Genomic DNA, 19448 nt, shown 5'->3' on the forward strand with positions numbered 1-19448 from the left:
CAGTGTTAATGTTTTCAGAAAGTGTAGAACTTGAATTTCTGAGTTCACAATACCAGCCAGATATCTCACTGTGATATTAGGCTTTGAAGGCTCAAATAATGCTCTGTTCTGTGTACTGAATCATTGCAGTTGCATTCCTGGACAGAAACACGACTCTGATCTTGCCATCTTTTGATTTTAGCATTTCATTTTTTAGCATTAGTAGAGGCATATGATGCAAGAAAGCAAGCTTATGCAGCATCAGCCAGAAAAAAAAAAACTTCCACTTCACCCCTCCGTTCATTCGAAACACCTGTCCAGCTGAGCCTTAAATTTATTTCGGCTATCAACTTCCACAACAAGGGATGGAAGTCTGTTCCACCAACCAACTACCCGCTGGCTAAAGGCAAATTTCCGCACATCTATCCTACATCTGTCTTTCCTCAATTTGAATTTATGCCCTCTCAGGTGATTATTCTGAGCAAGAGGCAGAATCCCATCAGCATTGAGCATGCTCAAACCATTCAAGGCTTTATACACCTCTATCAGATCACCTCGCCGGTGCCTAGTCTCCAGACACTGTAATTTGCAAAACTTAAGCCTTTCTTCGTAAGAGCAACCCTTTGTTCCATTCACTAACCTTGTTGCCCTTCTCTGTACTCATTCCAGCAGCTCTACATCCTTCTCGAAATGAGGCCTCCAGACCTGTATACAGTACTCAAGGTGTGGCCTGACCATTGCCTTATACAAGGGAATAATCACCTCCTTATCCCTGCTAGAAAAATTCCTGTATATCATTGATAAGACACCATGAGCTACTCTTGCAGCCTGTCTGCACTGCTCAGAGAACTTCATATCTGCCTGCACAATTACCCCCAGGTCCTTTTCATTCTCTACCACTGTCAGTGTAGTACCACAGAGTTGATACGTTTCTCTGGGGTTGCTGTTTCCCATGTGTAGTACTTTACATTTGTCAATGTTAAACTTCATTTGCCACCTCTCAGCCCATCTGCTCAACCTTTCCAGCTTCAGCCGCTCAACCAGCTGAAGGATGAATTGGTCAATGATCCAACAGTAACCAAAACCTTTTCTTCAAGTTTTTTGGAAAGCAAGTGGTGTGTCACCAATGGTACAAACTCACTTTCAAACCATTAAGCAAAAGTATCACTTGTCATCCAAGCATTGGAGCTATTTTTATAAATCACAGGTAGAGAATTCATGCTTAAACACTGGAGACTTTGTCTTTTACCATTGCACAATGGCTTTGACTTGTGATTTCCAGTCTTGTTTGTGCACAGTAATTCTCTCTTTGTTAGTTTTCATGCCTACTTTGTTGGGTGCTGTTTTAATATCCAGTGACTTGTTGGGGAGAAGTATATAGTACAATGCTGTTTCATCACAGTTGTACAACTATTTGTCTGTGTATTTGCCATATCTTGAATCATATTAAGCAGAAATTCAGGAAATGCTTCTGCTGTAATGTCACCAAATGCAGATTTGCCTACAAAACTAACCTGGGATATCTCATGACAAGTCTTCCATCTCCAAAGCTACCCTTCAGAAGCTTTAAATGTGGCATCATCTCCAAGTAGCTTATGAAATTTAAGTACCATCATTGTCTACGTTGTGAGCTACATAAATTGACTGGACCTTCGCTGACTCACTTTTTATTATATGTTTTGTAGGATAATCTTTGAATACGTGTATAAAAAAGCACCAGATTGGCTTTACAAATATTTGATTTTGTTTTTGAAGAGCATAATTACATTTAGTACTGATTATGGACATTATAGTGCATAATATTCATATATGCAACATTTATTAACGGTAGTATATTTGTAACTAGTTGATAACTAGCATAATATGATAAGAAAAAATAATTTTTTAAGGGTTTTTTTTTTTTTTTTTTTTGTTCCATTGTTCTAGTTTTAATTATGTACTGTCTTATAGCAATAACCAGTGATTGCAAAAAAGCAGTGTATTATGCATTAGAAGGCGGGCAAGGTTGGTTTATCAGTTTTTCAAGTGTGTGTGTGTGTGTGTGTGTGTGTGTGTGTGTGTGTGTGTGTGTGTGTGTGTGTGTGTGTGTGTGTGTGTGTGTGTGTGTGTTGATTTGTTTGCAGCTTGCTTTCATATCCTTCTCATGAAACCCAATAATATTATTGGATGAAAATTAACTCTTGGGAATTTTACTTGTGTTTCTAGCAGTTGTATAAGTTAATATTTATTCTTAATTTTGCTTCTGCCTTGTTTTGAAAAATTTTAGAACCATGTTTTATAGCATTTTTATAGTGTTTGTTAATAGTGAGAGCAGTTTTCTGATGGTATGTTAAAATTCTCTCTTCTGTTTAAAGAAAGATGAATTAAATAATGAATTAAGTGCCCTATCTCTCATGAAAGATATAATTAAAAAAAACTATTATATTACATTTGACGATAAATTTGGCTTATATTGTTAAAAGAAATACTTTTATAAGAATCTAAGATAGCGATCAAATATAATGAAATTGATAAAATGTTTTATAAATTGTTAAATTTTTTTGTACACCCAAATAGTTATGAAGGATTTGAAATTGTATTTTTCTAATTAATGCGGACACTTTTTTGGAAGGGTCATAATATTGCTGTTATAATCTGCAATAAAATTTCTATGATATGAATGTTTCTCTTATATTTTATCAAAACTTTATATATTTTGAATGTAAAATTTTTTATATAAAAGAAATACTGAAATATTATGCTCAAAGTTTTAGTACTGTGTTTTACTACTATTCTTGTACTTGTGCTTGCAAGTACTGGTCACAGTTTTCTAGTTGATTTAATGTATAAGATTAGTTTATTGTGTAATTGAGTTCTGTTATATTAGCTTTTATATGTATTTTATTGAAATATTCATTATATATGTATATTATTTTAATAAAGGTTTTACAGAAAAGTCTGTTTAATACATGAAACTGAAAGGAAATTTGAAAGAGTAATCTTTTCTCTTAGGTCTATGTTTATTATATATGCCTAAAAGAAATATTACTCATGAAATTATTTACAACATATATATTTTATTCTCCCTCATCATTTCAAGTTATTGATTGTCACAATAAATAATACTTCCAAGCAGTGGTAGACTTCAAGTTTGTGAGATGGCAATTGTGATCTGTGGGGGTTTGACCGTTCTTAATTAGGGAACATTCTAGGCCTGTATTGGTACTTCTTAACCCATGGATTGATATCAAAAAGTGGATTGCCAAGCCATTTTGAGTGACTGTCTAAACTGTGATTTATAGTCTAGGTTACACTTTTGTGATGACCCAAACATTCCTTTCCTCCTGTGATGTCTATTAAATGCTAAAAGAATGTTATCAGAATTGTAAACTTTTTATAATAATTGGTGTGTTCTGGAAAAACAGACCCAGCACAGAAGAGAATTGGGAGTTCTCTTTGTCTTGCCTTCATTTCACTGTTGGTTTTTTTTGAATGATCAGTTATAGGTGTGGCTGACAAATGATAAAGTGAATCATTTTTTTTAGCACGTGGGTTATCATGCTAGTCAGTTATTTTGGTTGAGTTATAGAGTTAAGAGCCACTGGTTTATATTCTACTCCCATCTTTGTGGCTAGTAAATTAATCATTGTGAGAAATTAGAAAACCATACAAGGCCTTCATTTATAGACTGAGAAATTCAAAACTGTGGCATGAAATATGATGTAAGCTTGAGACCCAAGGCCTGCCCCTGAAGTGTGCCACTGCTTTTAAAGTATAAATGAAGCAATAGATGGACTAAGTTAAAGTACTAATGGACAAAATTAAGATAATAATGGTAATTTTGACAGTATTTTGGGAAATATAAAATGGAAAATTTGTACAGAGATAATTTGCCATTAAACTATGCAACACTGGTGTTCTCTTAGTGTAAAGTTGGGTGATTTTAGTTTACTTTTATGTCCTGGCTACAAAGTTTCTCCATCATTCACTTTTTTCTTTCTTTCTTTCTTTCTTTCTTTTTTTTTTTTTTTTTTGAAAAGTACATTTGTAATTTTTTTGAAACAAGTATGAATGTCACATCCCATCAAGGTGAGTATCAAGCATTCAGCTATTGGTTAATATAATTCCACATGTAACTCGTCTGTTGGTTGGGGGATTCTTGTGCTGTGCACAGACTGGTCAAAAAAATGCATCTGATGCCCTGTTTTATAACTTACTGTATGTTAGTTTATGATCTAAATTTCTCATTGGTATGATGTAGAAGCAGCTATTTGTATGGGATCCAAGACCTATTCTGAAACCCTAAAAACAAGTGTTTACTCCTTTGATTAAAGTACACATATATGCTAGATCATTAAGAAGATAGTTACGGGGTCATATTTATCAATGTGATTTGCTTTTATAATGGTATAGAGTCAAAGGCTTGCGTGATTGCAATTTATATTATGTATCTGGGTTTTCTTCAGGTCAAAATATTCCATATAGTATCCAAACTTGCTATCTGCTTTTCAACTAGTGACTTAGAGGGGAATAGGCATTGTGTGTGTTATCAGACAATCAGTCTAAAACATTGATGGATCCAATATCTTTCTATTTCAGAAGATTTAGGAGAAGTCCGGTTGGCCTACCTCCCTAAAATCCACTCGATGAACACCTTCTCAATTGTAAGCCCTTTTATGTCACTTAGGTGGCAAAGAACATGTAGAATGGTTGTCTTCAAGATGCCTGGTCAGCGTGAAGATGAAAAGATCAAACCCTTCAGCACGATGAAACAAATGGCTCTCAGTCCCTGGCAGCTTTCACTCCCCCTCTTACGGCAGCGAGTGGGTCAGAGTGGAAGCAGAGGGTGCTAAGAATCTCTGGGTGCAACCAGGCTGCCATGCATGGAAACTGAACTTGGCCTCTTACAACATAAGATCGCTCATCGGTGAAGATAGGATATTAGAGCTGGAAAAGGAATTAGAATATCATTGGTTTGGCCGAAACAAGAAGAAATGAATCACTTATAAGCTTATCAAGTGAAAATCTGCTGTATGGCAATGGAAACAATGAAAGGAATGCAGGTGGAGTTGGCTTTTTGGTCCATAAAGACATAAAAAAACAACATTTTGGAATTCAGAAGTACATCACCAAGGGTGTCAAGGATGCTGCTACTCAGGATTTCTAAGAGATACAAGCTAAAGGTTATAATAATTTATGCACCAACGTGAAGCCATGATGATGAAGAGGATGAGCAGAAAACCCACTACAATGTCATTATGGGGGACTTCAATGCTAAGGTTTGAAAGAGACAAAACAGTGCAAAAAGGGGAACTATAAGAAATTTTGGAATTGGTGAAAGACTTGTGGAATTTGTAGAATCTCGAGGAATGTCAGTAATGAACCCTTTTTTCAAGAAAAGGATGAACAGAAAGCGGACGTGGAAGAGCCGAAATGGATTAGCAACTAATGAAATCGACTTCATCCTCACTGACAGAAGATATATCGTGAATGATGTTACTGTCCTCAACAAGGTAAATGTTGGAAGTGCTCACAATGGTAAGATGCACACTTGATATAGATGTAAGAAAAGAAAGGAAAAAAACTGACTTGAGTGAATAATATGAAGGTCTTTGAGATAACAGAAGAGGAGAAAAAGCAGTATGTACTGGAATTTAAAAAAAAGTTTGAGCTTCTGCAGACTGTTCAGGACCAAGATATCAACGAGGAATACTACAACTTTCTGAAAGCGATAAAGCCCAAGAAACACAAGTAAAAAGAAATCCAAAGAAAAAAAAATTAGTCAACAAACACTTGTCATGATGAACTGAAGACGACAAATGAAGAGCAAGATAGCATTAGCATTAGCATTAGTAGAGGCATTTGATGCAAGAAAGCAAGCTTATGCAGCATCAGCCAAAAAAAAAAAAAAAAAAAAAAAAAAACCCACTTCCACTTCACCCCTCTGTTCGTTCAAAATACCTGTCCAGCTGAGCCTTAAACTTATTTAGGCTATCAACCTCCACCACAAGGGATGGCAGTCTGTTCCACCAACCAACCACCCGCTGGCTAAAGGCAAATTTCCGCACGTCTATCCTACATCTGTCTTTCCTCAATTTGAATTTATGCCCTCTCAGGTGATTTTTCTGAGCTAAAGGAAGAATCCCATCAGCATTGAGCATGCTTAAACCATTCAAGGCTTTATACACCTCTATTAGATCACCTCGCTGGTGCCTAGTCTCCAGACACTGTAATTTGCAAAACTTAAGCCTTTCTTCGTAAGAGCACCCCTTTGTTCCATTCACTAATCTTGTTGCCCTTCTCTGTACTCGTTCCAGCAGCTCCACATCCTTCTTGAAATGAGGCCTCCAGACCTGTATACAGTACTCTAGGTGTGGCCTGACCATTGCCTTATACAATGGAATAATCACCTCCTTATCCCTGCTGGAAAAATTCCTGTATATCATTGACAATACTCCATGAGCTACTCTTGCAACCCGTCTGCACTGCTCAGAGAACTTCATATCTGCCTGCATAATCACCCCCAAGACCCTTTCATTCTCTACCACTGTCAGTGTAGTACCACAGAGTTGATACGTTACTCTGGGGTTGCTTTTTCCCATGTGTAGTACTTTACATTTGTCAATGTTAAACTTCATTTGCCACCTCTCAGCCCATCTGCTCAACCTTTCCAGATCCTGTTGCAGCAGCATAGTGTCAGTAGTGTCCTTGACAACCCTGCCAACCTTTGTATCATCTGCAAACTTGGACATTAAGCTTGATATACCATCATCAATATCATTTATAAATACAGAAAACAATAATGGACCCAACACTGAGCCCTGAGGGACTCCACTAATAACATTAGTCCACGATGAGCAGTGTCCATTGATTACCACTCTCTGTCTTCTCCCCCTCAACCACCCCTTTATCCATAGCAGCAATTTGCCTCCAATGTCACACTGCTCCAATTTGTGTAGCAGTCTTCCATGTGCAACAGTATCAAAAGCCTTTCTAAGATCCAAGTATATAATATCAAAGTTATTCCCTGCATCCAGTTCTTTTGTGACTGCATCATAGTATCCAATCAAGTTGGTCAGGCAAGACTTCCCCTTAACAAAACCATGCTGTGTCTGAGCTATAACTGAAGTCTTGTCTAAATGATCCTGCAGTGCTTTTTTAACCAGTGCCTCCATTAATTTTCCTGGAACAGAAGTTAAGCTCACAGGTCTATAATTACTTGTGTCAGCCTTTGATCCTCCTTTGTGAATTGGGGTCACATTTGCACATTTCCAGTCTATGGGTACCTCCCCTGAGTCCAAGGAAGCTCTCATAATTATGGCTAAGGGTTTGCTTACTTCCTTTGCTGCCTCCTTTAATATAACTGGATAGATCCCATCCACCCCGGGTGCCTTTCTTGTGTTTATCTTCAACAGTTTCTCCTCCACTTTACTCCCAGTTATTTCAAGATTCTGTAGCTTACTGCTAGAGTTGAATACACCTCTGGCATTCCCCTTGCTGAATAACTCCTCGTGTGTGAATGTCAATGCAAAATATTCATTTAGTTTGTTAGCTACCTGAGCAGGATCATCAACAGTTGACCCATCAATATCAAGTGGACCAATCTGATTCATCCCCTTCCTTCTAGAGTTTACATAAGTAAAGAACTCTTTGCTGTTTTTCTTTGCATCCCTTGCCAAGGATTTCTCGTAATCTGCCTTCGCCTGCCTAACCTCCTTTGTAACTTGGTTGCATATCAACTTGTATCTATCATAGGCTTCTGTGTCATGTGTTAATTTGTAAGTATCCCATGCATTTTTCTTCTCTGCCATATGTCTCATTAGTTCATCTGACATCCATTTTGGCCTAAACCTTGAACAATATTTCTTAGTTGGTATGTAAAGCCTAGTAGCTTCCAAGATAAGTTCTTTGAATGCTTCCCATTTTGAATTTGCTGTTGGTAACATCATCAGTTGGTCCCACTGTATAGAATTTAAATACTGTCTCAGTCCATCGTAGTCGCCTTTACGGAAGCAATAACCCTTCCCTTTACCCCTAATGGTAGTTACCTCTTTGAGTAAATCCCACTTCAGCACACTGTGATCACTGCCACCTAGTGGTTCATTTATCTGCAGATTCTTAATGCATGAAGAATCACTGCTGATAATCAAATCAAGAGTATTACTCCCTCTAGTTGCCTCCCGAACATGCTGATGTAGAAAACAATCATCCAATAAATCCACAAAAGCCCTGCTAGTGTGTGAGTAACCAGCCCCCAAATTCCAGTCAATATCTGGGAAATTAAAATCTCCCATTATAAGACTCTCTGATTTACTGGCCCACTCTATTTCCCTGTACAGTTCCTTATTATACTCATCAGAGTCACTAGGCCTATAGCACACTCCTACTCTCAATTTTGATCTCCCAATGCTTATGTCACACCAAACTGACTCAACACTGCACTGTCCAGCGATGTCGACTGGCTTCACTTCCTTGGTTTTTATGTGTTTCTTAACTAATAGCATAACCCCTCCCCCCTTCCTATCCTGTCTATCCTTTCTGTAGACGTTGTACTCCCCAAATTGCATTTCTGCATCCCTTATATCTGTGTGACGCCACGTCTCTGATATCCCAACAATATCTGCCTTTGATGTTTTGAGCAATACCTCAAATTCATCAAATTTATTTACTAAACTCCTAGCATTGGTGTACACGCAAGTATACCTGCACCTGTTTCTATTCTTAGCTACCCTAACACAACCCATGTGTTTACTTGTACCGCAATGGCTCCCAGCAGTCTCTGAAATACCATGCATCTTGTTTTTCAGGCTTCTGCTCATTCTAATAGAAGCAGTGCAAGAATCTCTTTCACCTCTGCCAGTGGCTACTGTCAATCTATTGGTCTTTGTCTCCCCCCAAACTAGCAGTTTTCCGACCCACCTAACACTGCCTCGATAGCATCAGCAAATATTCTTGCACCCTTTCTATTTAAGTGTATCCCATCCCTGTAGAAGCAATCTCTCCTGTTAACAAGTACAGTCCAGGCTGAAAAAAATTCTACCCCTTGAGCCTTGCACAATCTTTCCAGGGCCGAATTGATCGATAAGGCTCTCATCATATACTTCCTCCTATCGTGTCTGGGCAGAATTGCAGACACTTTCAAATTCAACCCTAATTCTCGGCTTTGCTGCAGAATGAGGAAAATTTCCCTATAACGCTTTATGAGAGACTTAACTCTGTATGCTTTGTTTCCACCTCTGGCCTTTAGGCCGTTTAAGCAATTAGAAAGTGCAAATTGAGGGTAAAGAGATTACCATTCCACAATGTAAGTGGAATGTAAAACATATGCAGCCACATACTGAGAAGTCATGCTAGTAAACTGCTTTCTATAGTCAGTCAAAATATTAAGGCATATTCCCAACACGGATAATAGCTTCTGGTCAACTTGTGTTCTTTGTTTAAAATAAAAATTTTATTAAAAGAAATACTGCATTATCTTTGTACGTGCTACTTATGATTCCAGAAATTTTTGTGAGAGTGAAAAAAATTATAAATTTGGGATTTATAATCACTTACAGAAAAAAATATCAGGGGGGAACATTGTTTTACAAATTTCGAAAATAACAGAGAAACTCCAATTACAAACTTCTATAAAATAAGGGGTGTAGCATGAGGGGATGCAGAGGGGGATAATTTCCCCCAGGTGGCAAGCTTCAAGGGTGTAAACTGAAGGAATTATCTATCACAGTCAGGGATGCTAGGAAGACGTTTCTCCCGGACTGCTGGAAATCATGAGCCCTAAATCCCATTAAACCAGAGCTTGGAATGGACTGAAGCACACTGGAATTCTATTGTAGTTTGGGGTGCTAGGAAGACCTGTTTCTTCCGGGCATCGAAGACCCTAGCTATGCTACTGAAAGTTGACTACCTGCATATACGTAATGGCGGCGTACTTATAACACTTTTGCCCCAGGCATTGGATTGCCTAGTTCTGGTTCTGATATAACGTAAATAAAATAAAATAAGAAAAGAATAAAAAAAAATATATATATATCATACTTGTTAATTTTAATTAAAAACAGAGTTACAAAATGGAGATAAAGAAAATGAGAGTACTAACATAATATATACTGTGTACATATGAATTCAACTTTTACTCGTTAATATCATCAGATATTGACGAGTAAAATCTTCATCAGAGTTCAATATTTTCCACGTAAGTGACACTAGGTGCAGATGAGGTAGATGGAAGGGTGTTTGATAAATGAAGAAACAGCTAGGTTTTCTACTTTTTTAAAATATGTTTTTATAGAAGACTGCGCAGTTGTTTTTTTTTTTTTGTTTGTTTTTTTTCCTTCAAAAATCTCACTGTAGCATGCTTAGACAGTCATAAATGACTTTTTTCACTTTTGCAATTCTTTTCATATTTGCATATTCTTCAAAGATTGCCAACCCCTCAAAAATTGATTTAAAAGCTGCAGCCATTTTCTGCCTTGTAAATGTTCTGGGAGGCTGGAATATCAAGTTCTTCTGTTGCTTCAGAATTTAGATGTGTCTTTATTTCAATTATTTCATCGGTTGTTAATTCCTCAAAATGCGAGTCCAAAAGCTCTCTCACATCAAGGTTGAGGTCCATTTTATTATCTGATATTGTAATAAATACATTTTTTAAGTTTATTTATTTAAATCTTACAATTATGTTCACTATACATTTGGCATTTTTTTTATAAGGAACTCTATCTATTGGAGACTTTAAGAAATTTTGAATGAATTGCGACATTCATTATAGTGAATGTTTGTAAACTGAGAGTTGCCTGTATTCTAATTTACTAGTGTCCTATTTCTCTAAAGAATTTTTTTTTATACTCAGCTTGCACAGTATTACCAGTTGTACAAGTTATACTTGTACAGTTATAATAATCAAACTGCAAAATTAAAACTGCATGTACCAACAAATAATCAGAAGTCAGTACAAAGTAAGATCACTTCTGATGTAACGCAGGTTGGGCAGTGAAATTCCACATCCAATGTACAATACCCATCTAAGGTCGGTATTGAAAGGGAAAATTTCATGAACTGAAATGTTCATCAATGAAATATCTTATTTTTAGTAATCGAGTATATACATCACACTACCGATTCATATGACAAACCAGATTAGCATTCCAGTGTGCTTCAGTCCATTCCAAGCTCTAGTTTAATGGGATTTAGGTCTCATGATTTCCAGCAGTCACTCCATTAACTTGTATTGCTTGGGTTTTCCATGTAGGAACTGAATTCTATAGTAACAGGCATAGTTGCTGATAAACAGCAAATTAGAATAGACAGCATCCCTAAAAATGCTTGGTGCTAGGATCCCTGACCTGTTTTTCTGGGTAATAATTCTCCTTTCCTCACATTAGTGACTTTTGCTGATACCACTCTAGATATCTACCACCATGGTTATACCCACTGATGTCAGAGAAATGGATGACTATGACATGTTATTTGATTCTTAATTTTCTTCAGATCAAATATTAGCAGTTTTGCTGCTCTTCCTGAAATCATGATTTTGCAGGCTACAGACAATTTGAGAAGGGGTTGATACTATGTGCATTATCATTAAAGAAAGGTAATGATTATTTTGGCTTGTAATAACTCCTTGAATTTTTCTTTGTCGTGGTTTCATGACAGTGAATCTCATTTCTTGAAATTTTTTCAAAATATGTAAACTAAATCACTCAACACATTCAGCCATCTCCATCTTGCCACCTCAGTTGCAACTGTTCTGCTTCACCTTCCTACACCTATGCCATGTAGGAAATGTTGATGGCTTGCTGTTTGCATGTGAAATTATTCAATTTGTTCCCTTATGAAATGATTTTATATATATATATATATATATATATTTTTTTTTTAATAGGCTTCATTAATTTGTACAATATATAATTATATAGCAATTACACAGTTACATATAGTGATATACTCTAAATGAAGGATAACTTACCTTAATTTTATCCATAATTTTGACTGAAGTCCACCAGTGCAGACTTTGTTTAGGCCCAAATATGATGATGCTCCTAGCTAATGTGAATTTTATTACTGTCAATTGTTTTTAAATAATTCAACTGAGAATTAAAATATGAAGCAGCATTTTTAATTAATGCTGCTACAAAGAAATGAAATTAGTTCTGTTGCTTCCATTAATTTAAATTACAAATTTTTTTCAGATAAATGTCCAAAAACTGTAAACAATATTGTTTTAATTAAAATATAAATTCCTTTAATGCAATTTGAGCAAATGTATAATTTCAGCTAATTGCACTTGATTGTGGAAAAAAAATTTCTGTAGTAGAGTACAGGTTGTTTTCATTTTGCTTTTGATTGTGTTCTTATAAATGAATTCATAAATAGACACGTATTTAGGAGATGTGAGTTTAACAGAGTTAACCCAAATTCCATCTTTGATTATATAAACATGGTTAAATTGATTTAGGTAAAATTGCATTTAAAAAGTGCTGCGTGGGGTTTTACACCGAAAGAACTATTTCTAGAGAGCCTAAAAGGTCGGGCAAAATTTGATGTGATTTAAATTTGGACATGGGCAGTCGCTGTACAAAAAACGTTGGGAGGGGAGGGTGAAATAGGAAGAAGGGGTCGGATAGGAAGGTTACCCCCCCTTTTCAGTTGGGCATGCCCATGCCCCACCAGAGTGAAAATATGGGGAAGGGAGGGAGGATTACCTCCGTTACCAGATGGGCAGGAGCAGCAGTGCGGTACAGCTTGATTAGACCGGGGTTCGAGCCCATGACCACCAAATACGGAGGATGCGGAAAAGTCAGGGAATGACTACTGCATATCCCCGGAGCAATATAGCCTTAGTTGCTAATGCTCCTAAAAACCAAACAACATGGGGATGAGGGAAACGCCCCTCCCCAGAAAAAAAAAAAAAAAAACGGTCCGCATGAGGGAGTGCAGTTTTGGCTCCCCAATAAGCCATATCACCTATTGTATCTCTGCTGTAGTCCAAATGGTGGTATCAAGTCCAGTGGTGTCCCCACAGACTCAATGAACAAGATCTTGTCCTGGCAAGCTGGGGTTCTGTAATTTTTATTATTGGGCCTTTGCTGTGCAGTGAATTGGAGTTTACTTTAAGGAGTACGAGTTTTGGATTGGTGCTCAAACTGGGTATCACAGAGTGGGTGCTGCGGAATAGCTTCATACATTATGGTAAGTTTTATTTGTGTCACATTCTTGTTTGACCTCCAGTCCTACTTGGGTTGTTTGGTGTATTGCTATCACTGTTTTTCTTTTGCAAAATAGATCCTGGGCAAATTGACTTATTGCCTTGTAGTCCGTAGTCCTCTTGGGTGTCTAACTATGGGTCCTTGATTGGTGTATGTTGGATTGCCATTATTAGGCGTAGTTGTAGGTCGTCATACCGACTGCAGTCAAACATTGTCCCTGTGGCAACTCGGAGACAGTCCGCGTTATCTATGATGCCAAGTTGGTGATGCTTAGCTTTAAACAGGTGTCCTGTAAGGAGGAAGGTGGTATTCTGGCTGGAATGAAACCACACTGGCACCTGGGGGTAAAGCTTGGTGACAATAGGGAGGAATCTTCTAGTCCACATTTTTCTGTGTCACTTCATCTCTGAGGTATATCTCCTCTGAGAGCTGAGGCATATCTAGATGTCCTGAACAATGTGTTACCTACATTCTGGCAGCACTCTGGGGAAAGCCTATACCTGTGTCAGCAAGGCTATGTCATGTCATACTTGTCACATGACTGACTGGTTTTGAGTTAACGAGCGTCAAAAGGTTGGACTGGCCAGCAAAGAGTTGTGATCTCAGTCCTATAGAGAATTAACCTCTGATGAATTTGAATTGGCAGGCGCATGTGAGGAGCGACTACCCACAAAACAGTTGCACTGGTTGCTGCTTTAGAGGCCGAATAATGGAAAATGCAGGGCATTTACAAAAAAAATTAGAGTATTCCACAGAAAGTAGAAGCTGCCATAAAGCGTCAATGGTTTCAGCATACATTATTAGTTTTCCTGTAAATAAAGGTCAGCAGATATGAAGGTGTCTGCATATTTAATGATAGGGCAGTGTGTAATATTGCAGCTCTGCCTGCTTTTATTTCTGCTATTTTAGCTGTTCTAGATTGAGTGTAAAAGAGTGATGTCTGTGAAAAGAGAATACTTGAACTTTCGAGGTGGTTTTTTTTACTTGGTACTTAGGGAACAGGTTTTTCTTTCCCCTTTGCGTCTACTCGGGATCTTATCAATTCCATCTATTTGATAGAACAGTACATGAATAGTGCCTGCCTCCTCGTGGCATGTAAGTGTACTGGGAAGCAGTGTTCAACAGAACACTGAACAGACATACATACACTGCAGTCCTGACAAAATGGCAGGCATAAGTTAGGCATTTTCTCCAAGTTATTCCCTCTTTTTTTTTTTTTTTTTTTTTAACTCTGCATGCAATTCGTGCTGTAAGTGCATGCTAGACCAGATGATATAGAGTCTGGAATGATCATGCAAAACTACACTATCTTTGTATATGTAGTATAGCTTACCTGGTTAAAACATGGATAACAGGACTTATATTTCATCAATATGTTTTTGTGTAATTGAGATATTGATTAGCTAATGTACTGGGGTATGATACATTCATTACTATAAACCCTCATGGGTATCACAGTTGGTAGATTCGCCGTCCCCCACACTTGGTGGAGGAAATGACCTGAGTTAGAGTTCCATCTATGACGGAAGGAATTTTTATGAGCCTTTTTCACAAAGTGGCTGAGATGTCAGTCTCAGGTACAACTCTCCAGTAACTTGGTGAGCTAAGGTCTGCACTAGTAAAAGAATGATTTATTGCCACATACTGTAATCTTATAGATGCCCTTATATTGAGCCAGGTTTGTAGCCGTCAGGTCTGTTTTGACACACCCAGCGGTATTGCATTACCTCCTGTGGGTGTGGGATTTGTGCATTATAGCGCTCAGAAAGAATAGTTGACCCTGACTGGCTCATTCTGCCCAGGGTTGGGTGCCTGGTGGCAAATTGGCCTGACACTAACAACATACCAAACAATACTAGCACACACTGCTACTTTTAGCAGGCCCGTTTTGCAGAGATCCTGTGCCATCGCAAATGAACTAGGTGGAGATGGCTTATGCCTAGGAGCCACACTGATGCTATGACACAGACAAAAAAGGCCTGTTTAGCCAGTGGAGGGGATCATACGCTATAATTTTGTTACATGACCTTTTTAATAATTCTTATACAACCTCTATGAATGTCCCTTATACTTCTCTGAAGTTTCTTGCTATCTCCTCTTTTCATCGTTATTCTACGGTACACAACCATACCAAATTTTGTCCCGTTTCATGACGAGCTGCCTTAGTTACACCAAGTTTTCTATGTGTTCTGTTAATTTTGTCGAGCAGTCTGTAAATTACTTGTGTATTGTGGTCGATTTTCCTGGATTTTTGGAATCAAAATCTGAGTTTCTGAGAGCCGAGAGAAAAAAACCCATGCTGCTCTAGCCTGAGACTGACTCTCTCAACCACTTTGTGAAAAAAAACCACAAAAAAATTCGCTCTTAGGTTTTCACTAGGTGTGTGAAAACCTAAGAGCGAATACAACAGCTAATAACAACTGTGCTACTTGCGAGGGGATTAATCTGCTTTTTAGATACACTGTTTAATCACTCAAGGACCGTCAAGGCAGTAAAATCCATGGAGCATAACTTCCATAGATTGTTTTTCTCCCCTAATTCCTTTCTATAATTTTTAAGCTCCAGGCGGCAAAGAGATGACAAGACCAAGGAGGCGGAAGCTTACCTGCCAACTTGAAGCTCCTGAATCCCACTCTCAATAATGGAGAGCTTGTTAAAGGGAAAAAAAACAAGTAATATAGGAACACGGTAAACCCCCGCTATTCCCGGTACCTGTATTCGCGGTCGCTGATTTAATATAAAATGAAACCTCAAAAAATGTGAATTTTAAAGCAGCGTGAACATTTTCCGCCATAAAAAAACATGGGCGTGGCTAAAATTCTTTCCCGGTCAAGACAGCGCTCAGTGGGTGGGGAGAGAGGGGTGAAAAAATCACGAGCGTGGATGTTTCTCGCTAATCCTTGTTCAGTATGTGTTATGCGCTTGTCATGGAAGGTTTCGTCGTTTGCTTTTAATTTATATGCTTATAAATTGAATGAATTTATCAATTTATAAATTGATATGCTTACAAAAGTGATAAATCTACCGTTTTGCAGTGTAAAATAGACTTTTTTTCGAGTGTGTTAACGGAAGAAAGTGCCTTTATTGTGGACAAGTTCTTTTTTGCCCGTACAAAAATATGGCTACGAATAACAAGGGAAATGTGAAAAGATCAAAGAAGGTGATGACATTAGCGAATAAAATTGAGTTATTAGACAAAATTTCTAATGGTGAAAGTGTCTCCTCAGTGGCAAAACATTATAAAATCAATGAGTCAACGGTACGATCAACAAAAAATCGGAAGAAAGAATCCGCCGTAGTGTCCGTGAAAACGCGCTAATTGCTTTAAAAATTTGCTCTGTAACTCGAAGTTAAATTAGAAAAAATGGAAAAGGCTTTAAATCTGTGGATAGAAGACCGAACTCAAAATAAAATTCCGTTGAGTTCACTCATCATTCGTGAAAAGGCAAAACTCCTTTATCAGCACTTTAGCGAAACTGGTGATAGCACTGGCGGGATAAGTTTTTTAGCTAGCAAAGGTGCTGGTTTGAAAGATTTGTTTGAAATTTCTAATAAATATTAAATTATTTCTTATTTTCATTTCGATGCCATATGCTTGCATTTCACTATGTACATAGTCATATTATGAAGGTGATTTAATAACTGAAAAACTAGTCTAAAATTTTGTCTTGTGACCTCCAAAGAGGTCACAAGACAAACTTTTAGACTAGTTTTTCTTATATATTTCATACTTTGGAACGGAACCCCTTTATTACTATGGGAGCCATAACTCAGTATTCGCGTTTTCGGTATTGGCGGCATTTCTCAGGAACGTAACCCCCGCTATTCGCGGGGGTTTACTGTATAAACGAAAATAATCCTAATATAGACAAACAAAAAAATACTTGTCATATTAAGGTTACCCGTGAAAAATTCATCCATTTATCTGTGTTAGCTCCATAAATTAAGTGTTTTCTACTCTGTTTACTTTTTGATTGTTTTGCTGGAATAGAATTTCCTGGAGAAAAAAAGGTTGTCGTTCTCACCTCAGACCGACTAACGCAGGTATAACGTGAAAAAAATAACTAAAAATAAAAAGTGACGTCTCCTTGTTTCATGTAGTCGAGTAGCAACGGCACATGCTACAAAGTGGATTAACCGGTTCTTTATTAACCCTGATTAATCAGCCACAGATAATCACAAGTCTTCTGGAGTTGTGCAGAATGGCAAAGCCTAGTAAGTTACATAGAACAAAAATAATTTTTTGCAGCCCAAATGAGAGGAACTGTTGGAGAAGGCAACGACAATCTACTAGTACTATAATTTAAATAGCAAATTTAGACGAATTCTTGCTAAATTAGAAACGAATTACGTGAAACATCAAAATCCATACCTGCTACAATGCGACCAATATTTGTAAAAATTAATTAATTAATTTAAAAGATATGATAAATATTTTCATTTCTAGCCTTTTCCCTTGCCTATAAGAAGTATTCTATACTTCTAGGTGCCCTATACTTTTTCCACGGCCTGTACAACTAAAGAAATAGCGTCACTTCGTCGGAGCTTGTGGCGTTTTACTTTCGCTTCCGAACGCCCCAGGGGATGCTGTCGTGACGTCAGGCCGTTCTTCCAGTTGTTACGGGCAAGCGTCGAATATGTAATATCCCCAAGAATGGTAAGGGCAAGAGGTGACTACTGTCATAAGTAGAAGAATTAGCAAAACAAGACACATCACGTCTTGCGTAATCAGAACTCTATAAACACATTAAGATAACATATCATTTTCTTGTAGTGTCTAGTCGCAATAGGCGACAGGTCCCCAGTGTAATTCTTTGCCCCACATTATTGACCCGTGAGATCAGAACAGGTCATGGGAAATTCAGATAGATACGCGGAGATGTATATTTTAAAAAAGGGGGACAGAAGAAGAGAGCTTTGGGTGAGACTTGACAGAAAGGAGTGAGCAGTGAGAGTTTTTGGCCGCTTTTTGAGAGTGTGCGAGCGAAGGAGAAGGGAAACAATCGCTAGGAAAAGATGAGAAAAGAACCACAATGAACGTCTGGTCCAGAACTTCGCCCCCCCCCCCCCGAGGCGGTGCAGAATTATTCGGGTAAGTCAACCCTTGTTGCTTAATAACAAACTATATCAAATTGCCCCGCCGTCGAACCTACCCCCTACACTTGTTTAATGCATTTACAAGACATCTTTCCTCATAGACTATCAGACAATTGTATTAATTTCTTAGTACTCAGTTTTAACAGATAATGTGACTAATCAACCTAGTTGTCAAAATACTAATTATACTATAATGTTAATATACTTTCCTGTTCTAGCATTAGAACAGTTGTATGTTACGACAAACAACAATCACTCTGGATACTTGTGAGAGCAATAAGCAAAAAACCGACACGAAGAACACCATTTTCCAGTTATACCAACAGCAGTAAGGTTTTAACCTGCTATCTAGTTGTATCTAATCTGCCTCATACAAGTGTCACACAGGTCATGATATATTTGTCTAATAATCTACTGTATAATTTAGTATTTTAATAAACCTTGTTTTGTTTGTTTACCCTTTCGCATCCTGACTATTCTCTCTAGTTACACACACTTCACTTAATAAGTTTCGTAAAAGAACCATAGTTAATGCTGTGCTTTGGAGCCCAATTACATAGAAAGGAGCCCAAAGTATAATCACAGCGCGGTCTTCGATGTTGCAGGCTTACTCAATGTCCATCTGGGTAAGTTTTCAGAACACAAGATCTTTGTTCTAATTTAACTGTTAGATGATCATTGAAACCCAGGTTTTCTGGACACACACATGGTAGCGTGCGGTCTTGCTGGTAGCCGAGTGATCCAAGAGTATGTTGATTGGCAAGCACACTATAACAGTAAAACCCTGTGGAACAAAGATCATACTTCCTCTGACGGCAACAACAAAGACTAGGCACACGAGAGGATATCAGATTGAAGTGTTTAAGGCTTTGAATAGATTCCATAAGCTCGATGCGGGTAGCATCTCTCCTCTTGCTCAGACTACCCGCATATGAGAGAGCATAAGTTCAAACTGAGGAAGGATGATTGCAGGATGGATGTAATTGCTTTCAGCAGCAGGTAATTTTTTTTTATGAAACCCCCAAACACGAGAAGTATTAGAACTACAAAGGGTACTAGGAAAGTTTTATACTGTAGTTTTTAGTGTTTTGCACCAACCTTGCGTAGAAATAAAAATAAAAACACCAAGGAAACTGAACTTTTGATAACTGTGTTTATAATAAATTACAATAACCTGTATTTACAACA

At 37.7% G+C, this 19448-nt stretch overlaps 1 protein-coding gene across 1 annotated transcript in view; it reads left to right on the plus strand.

The window, feature by feature from the left end:
• Window positions 1–4025: 4025 nt before the first annotated feature.
• Window positions 4026–19448, plus strand: part of LOC150075185 (uncharacterized) — a 78380-nt gene continuing 62957 nt past the window's right edge. Inside the window, exon 1 of the mRNA XM_090388391.1 lies at window positions 4026–4047. Within this exon, the coding sequence (XP_090244517.1) occupies window positions 4026–4047 (22 nt within the window). The remainder of the gene's footprint in view (window positions 4048–19448) is intronic.

Source organism: Mastigoproctus giganteus, chromosome 14 (genome assembly GCF_048544385.1).
Source record: "Mastigoproctus giganteus isolate SK-2022 chromosome 14, ASM4854438v1, whole genome shotgun sequence".
NCBI classification, from domain to species: Eukaryota; Metazoa; Arthropoda; class Arachnida; order Uropygi; family Thelyphonidae; genus Mastigoproctus; species Mastigoproctus giganteus.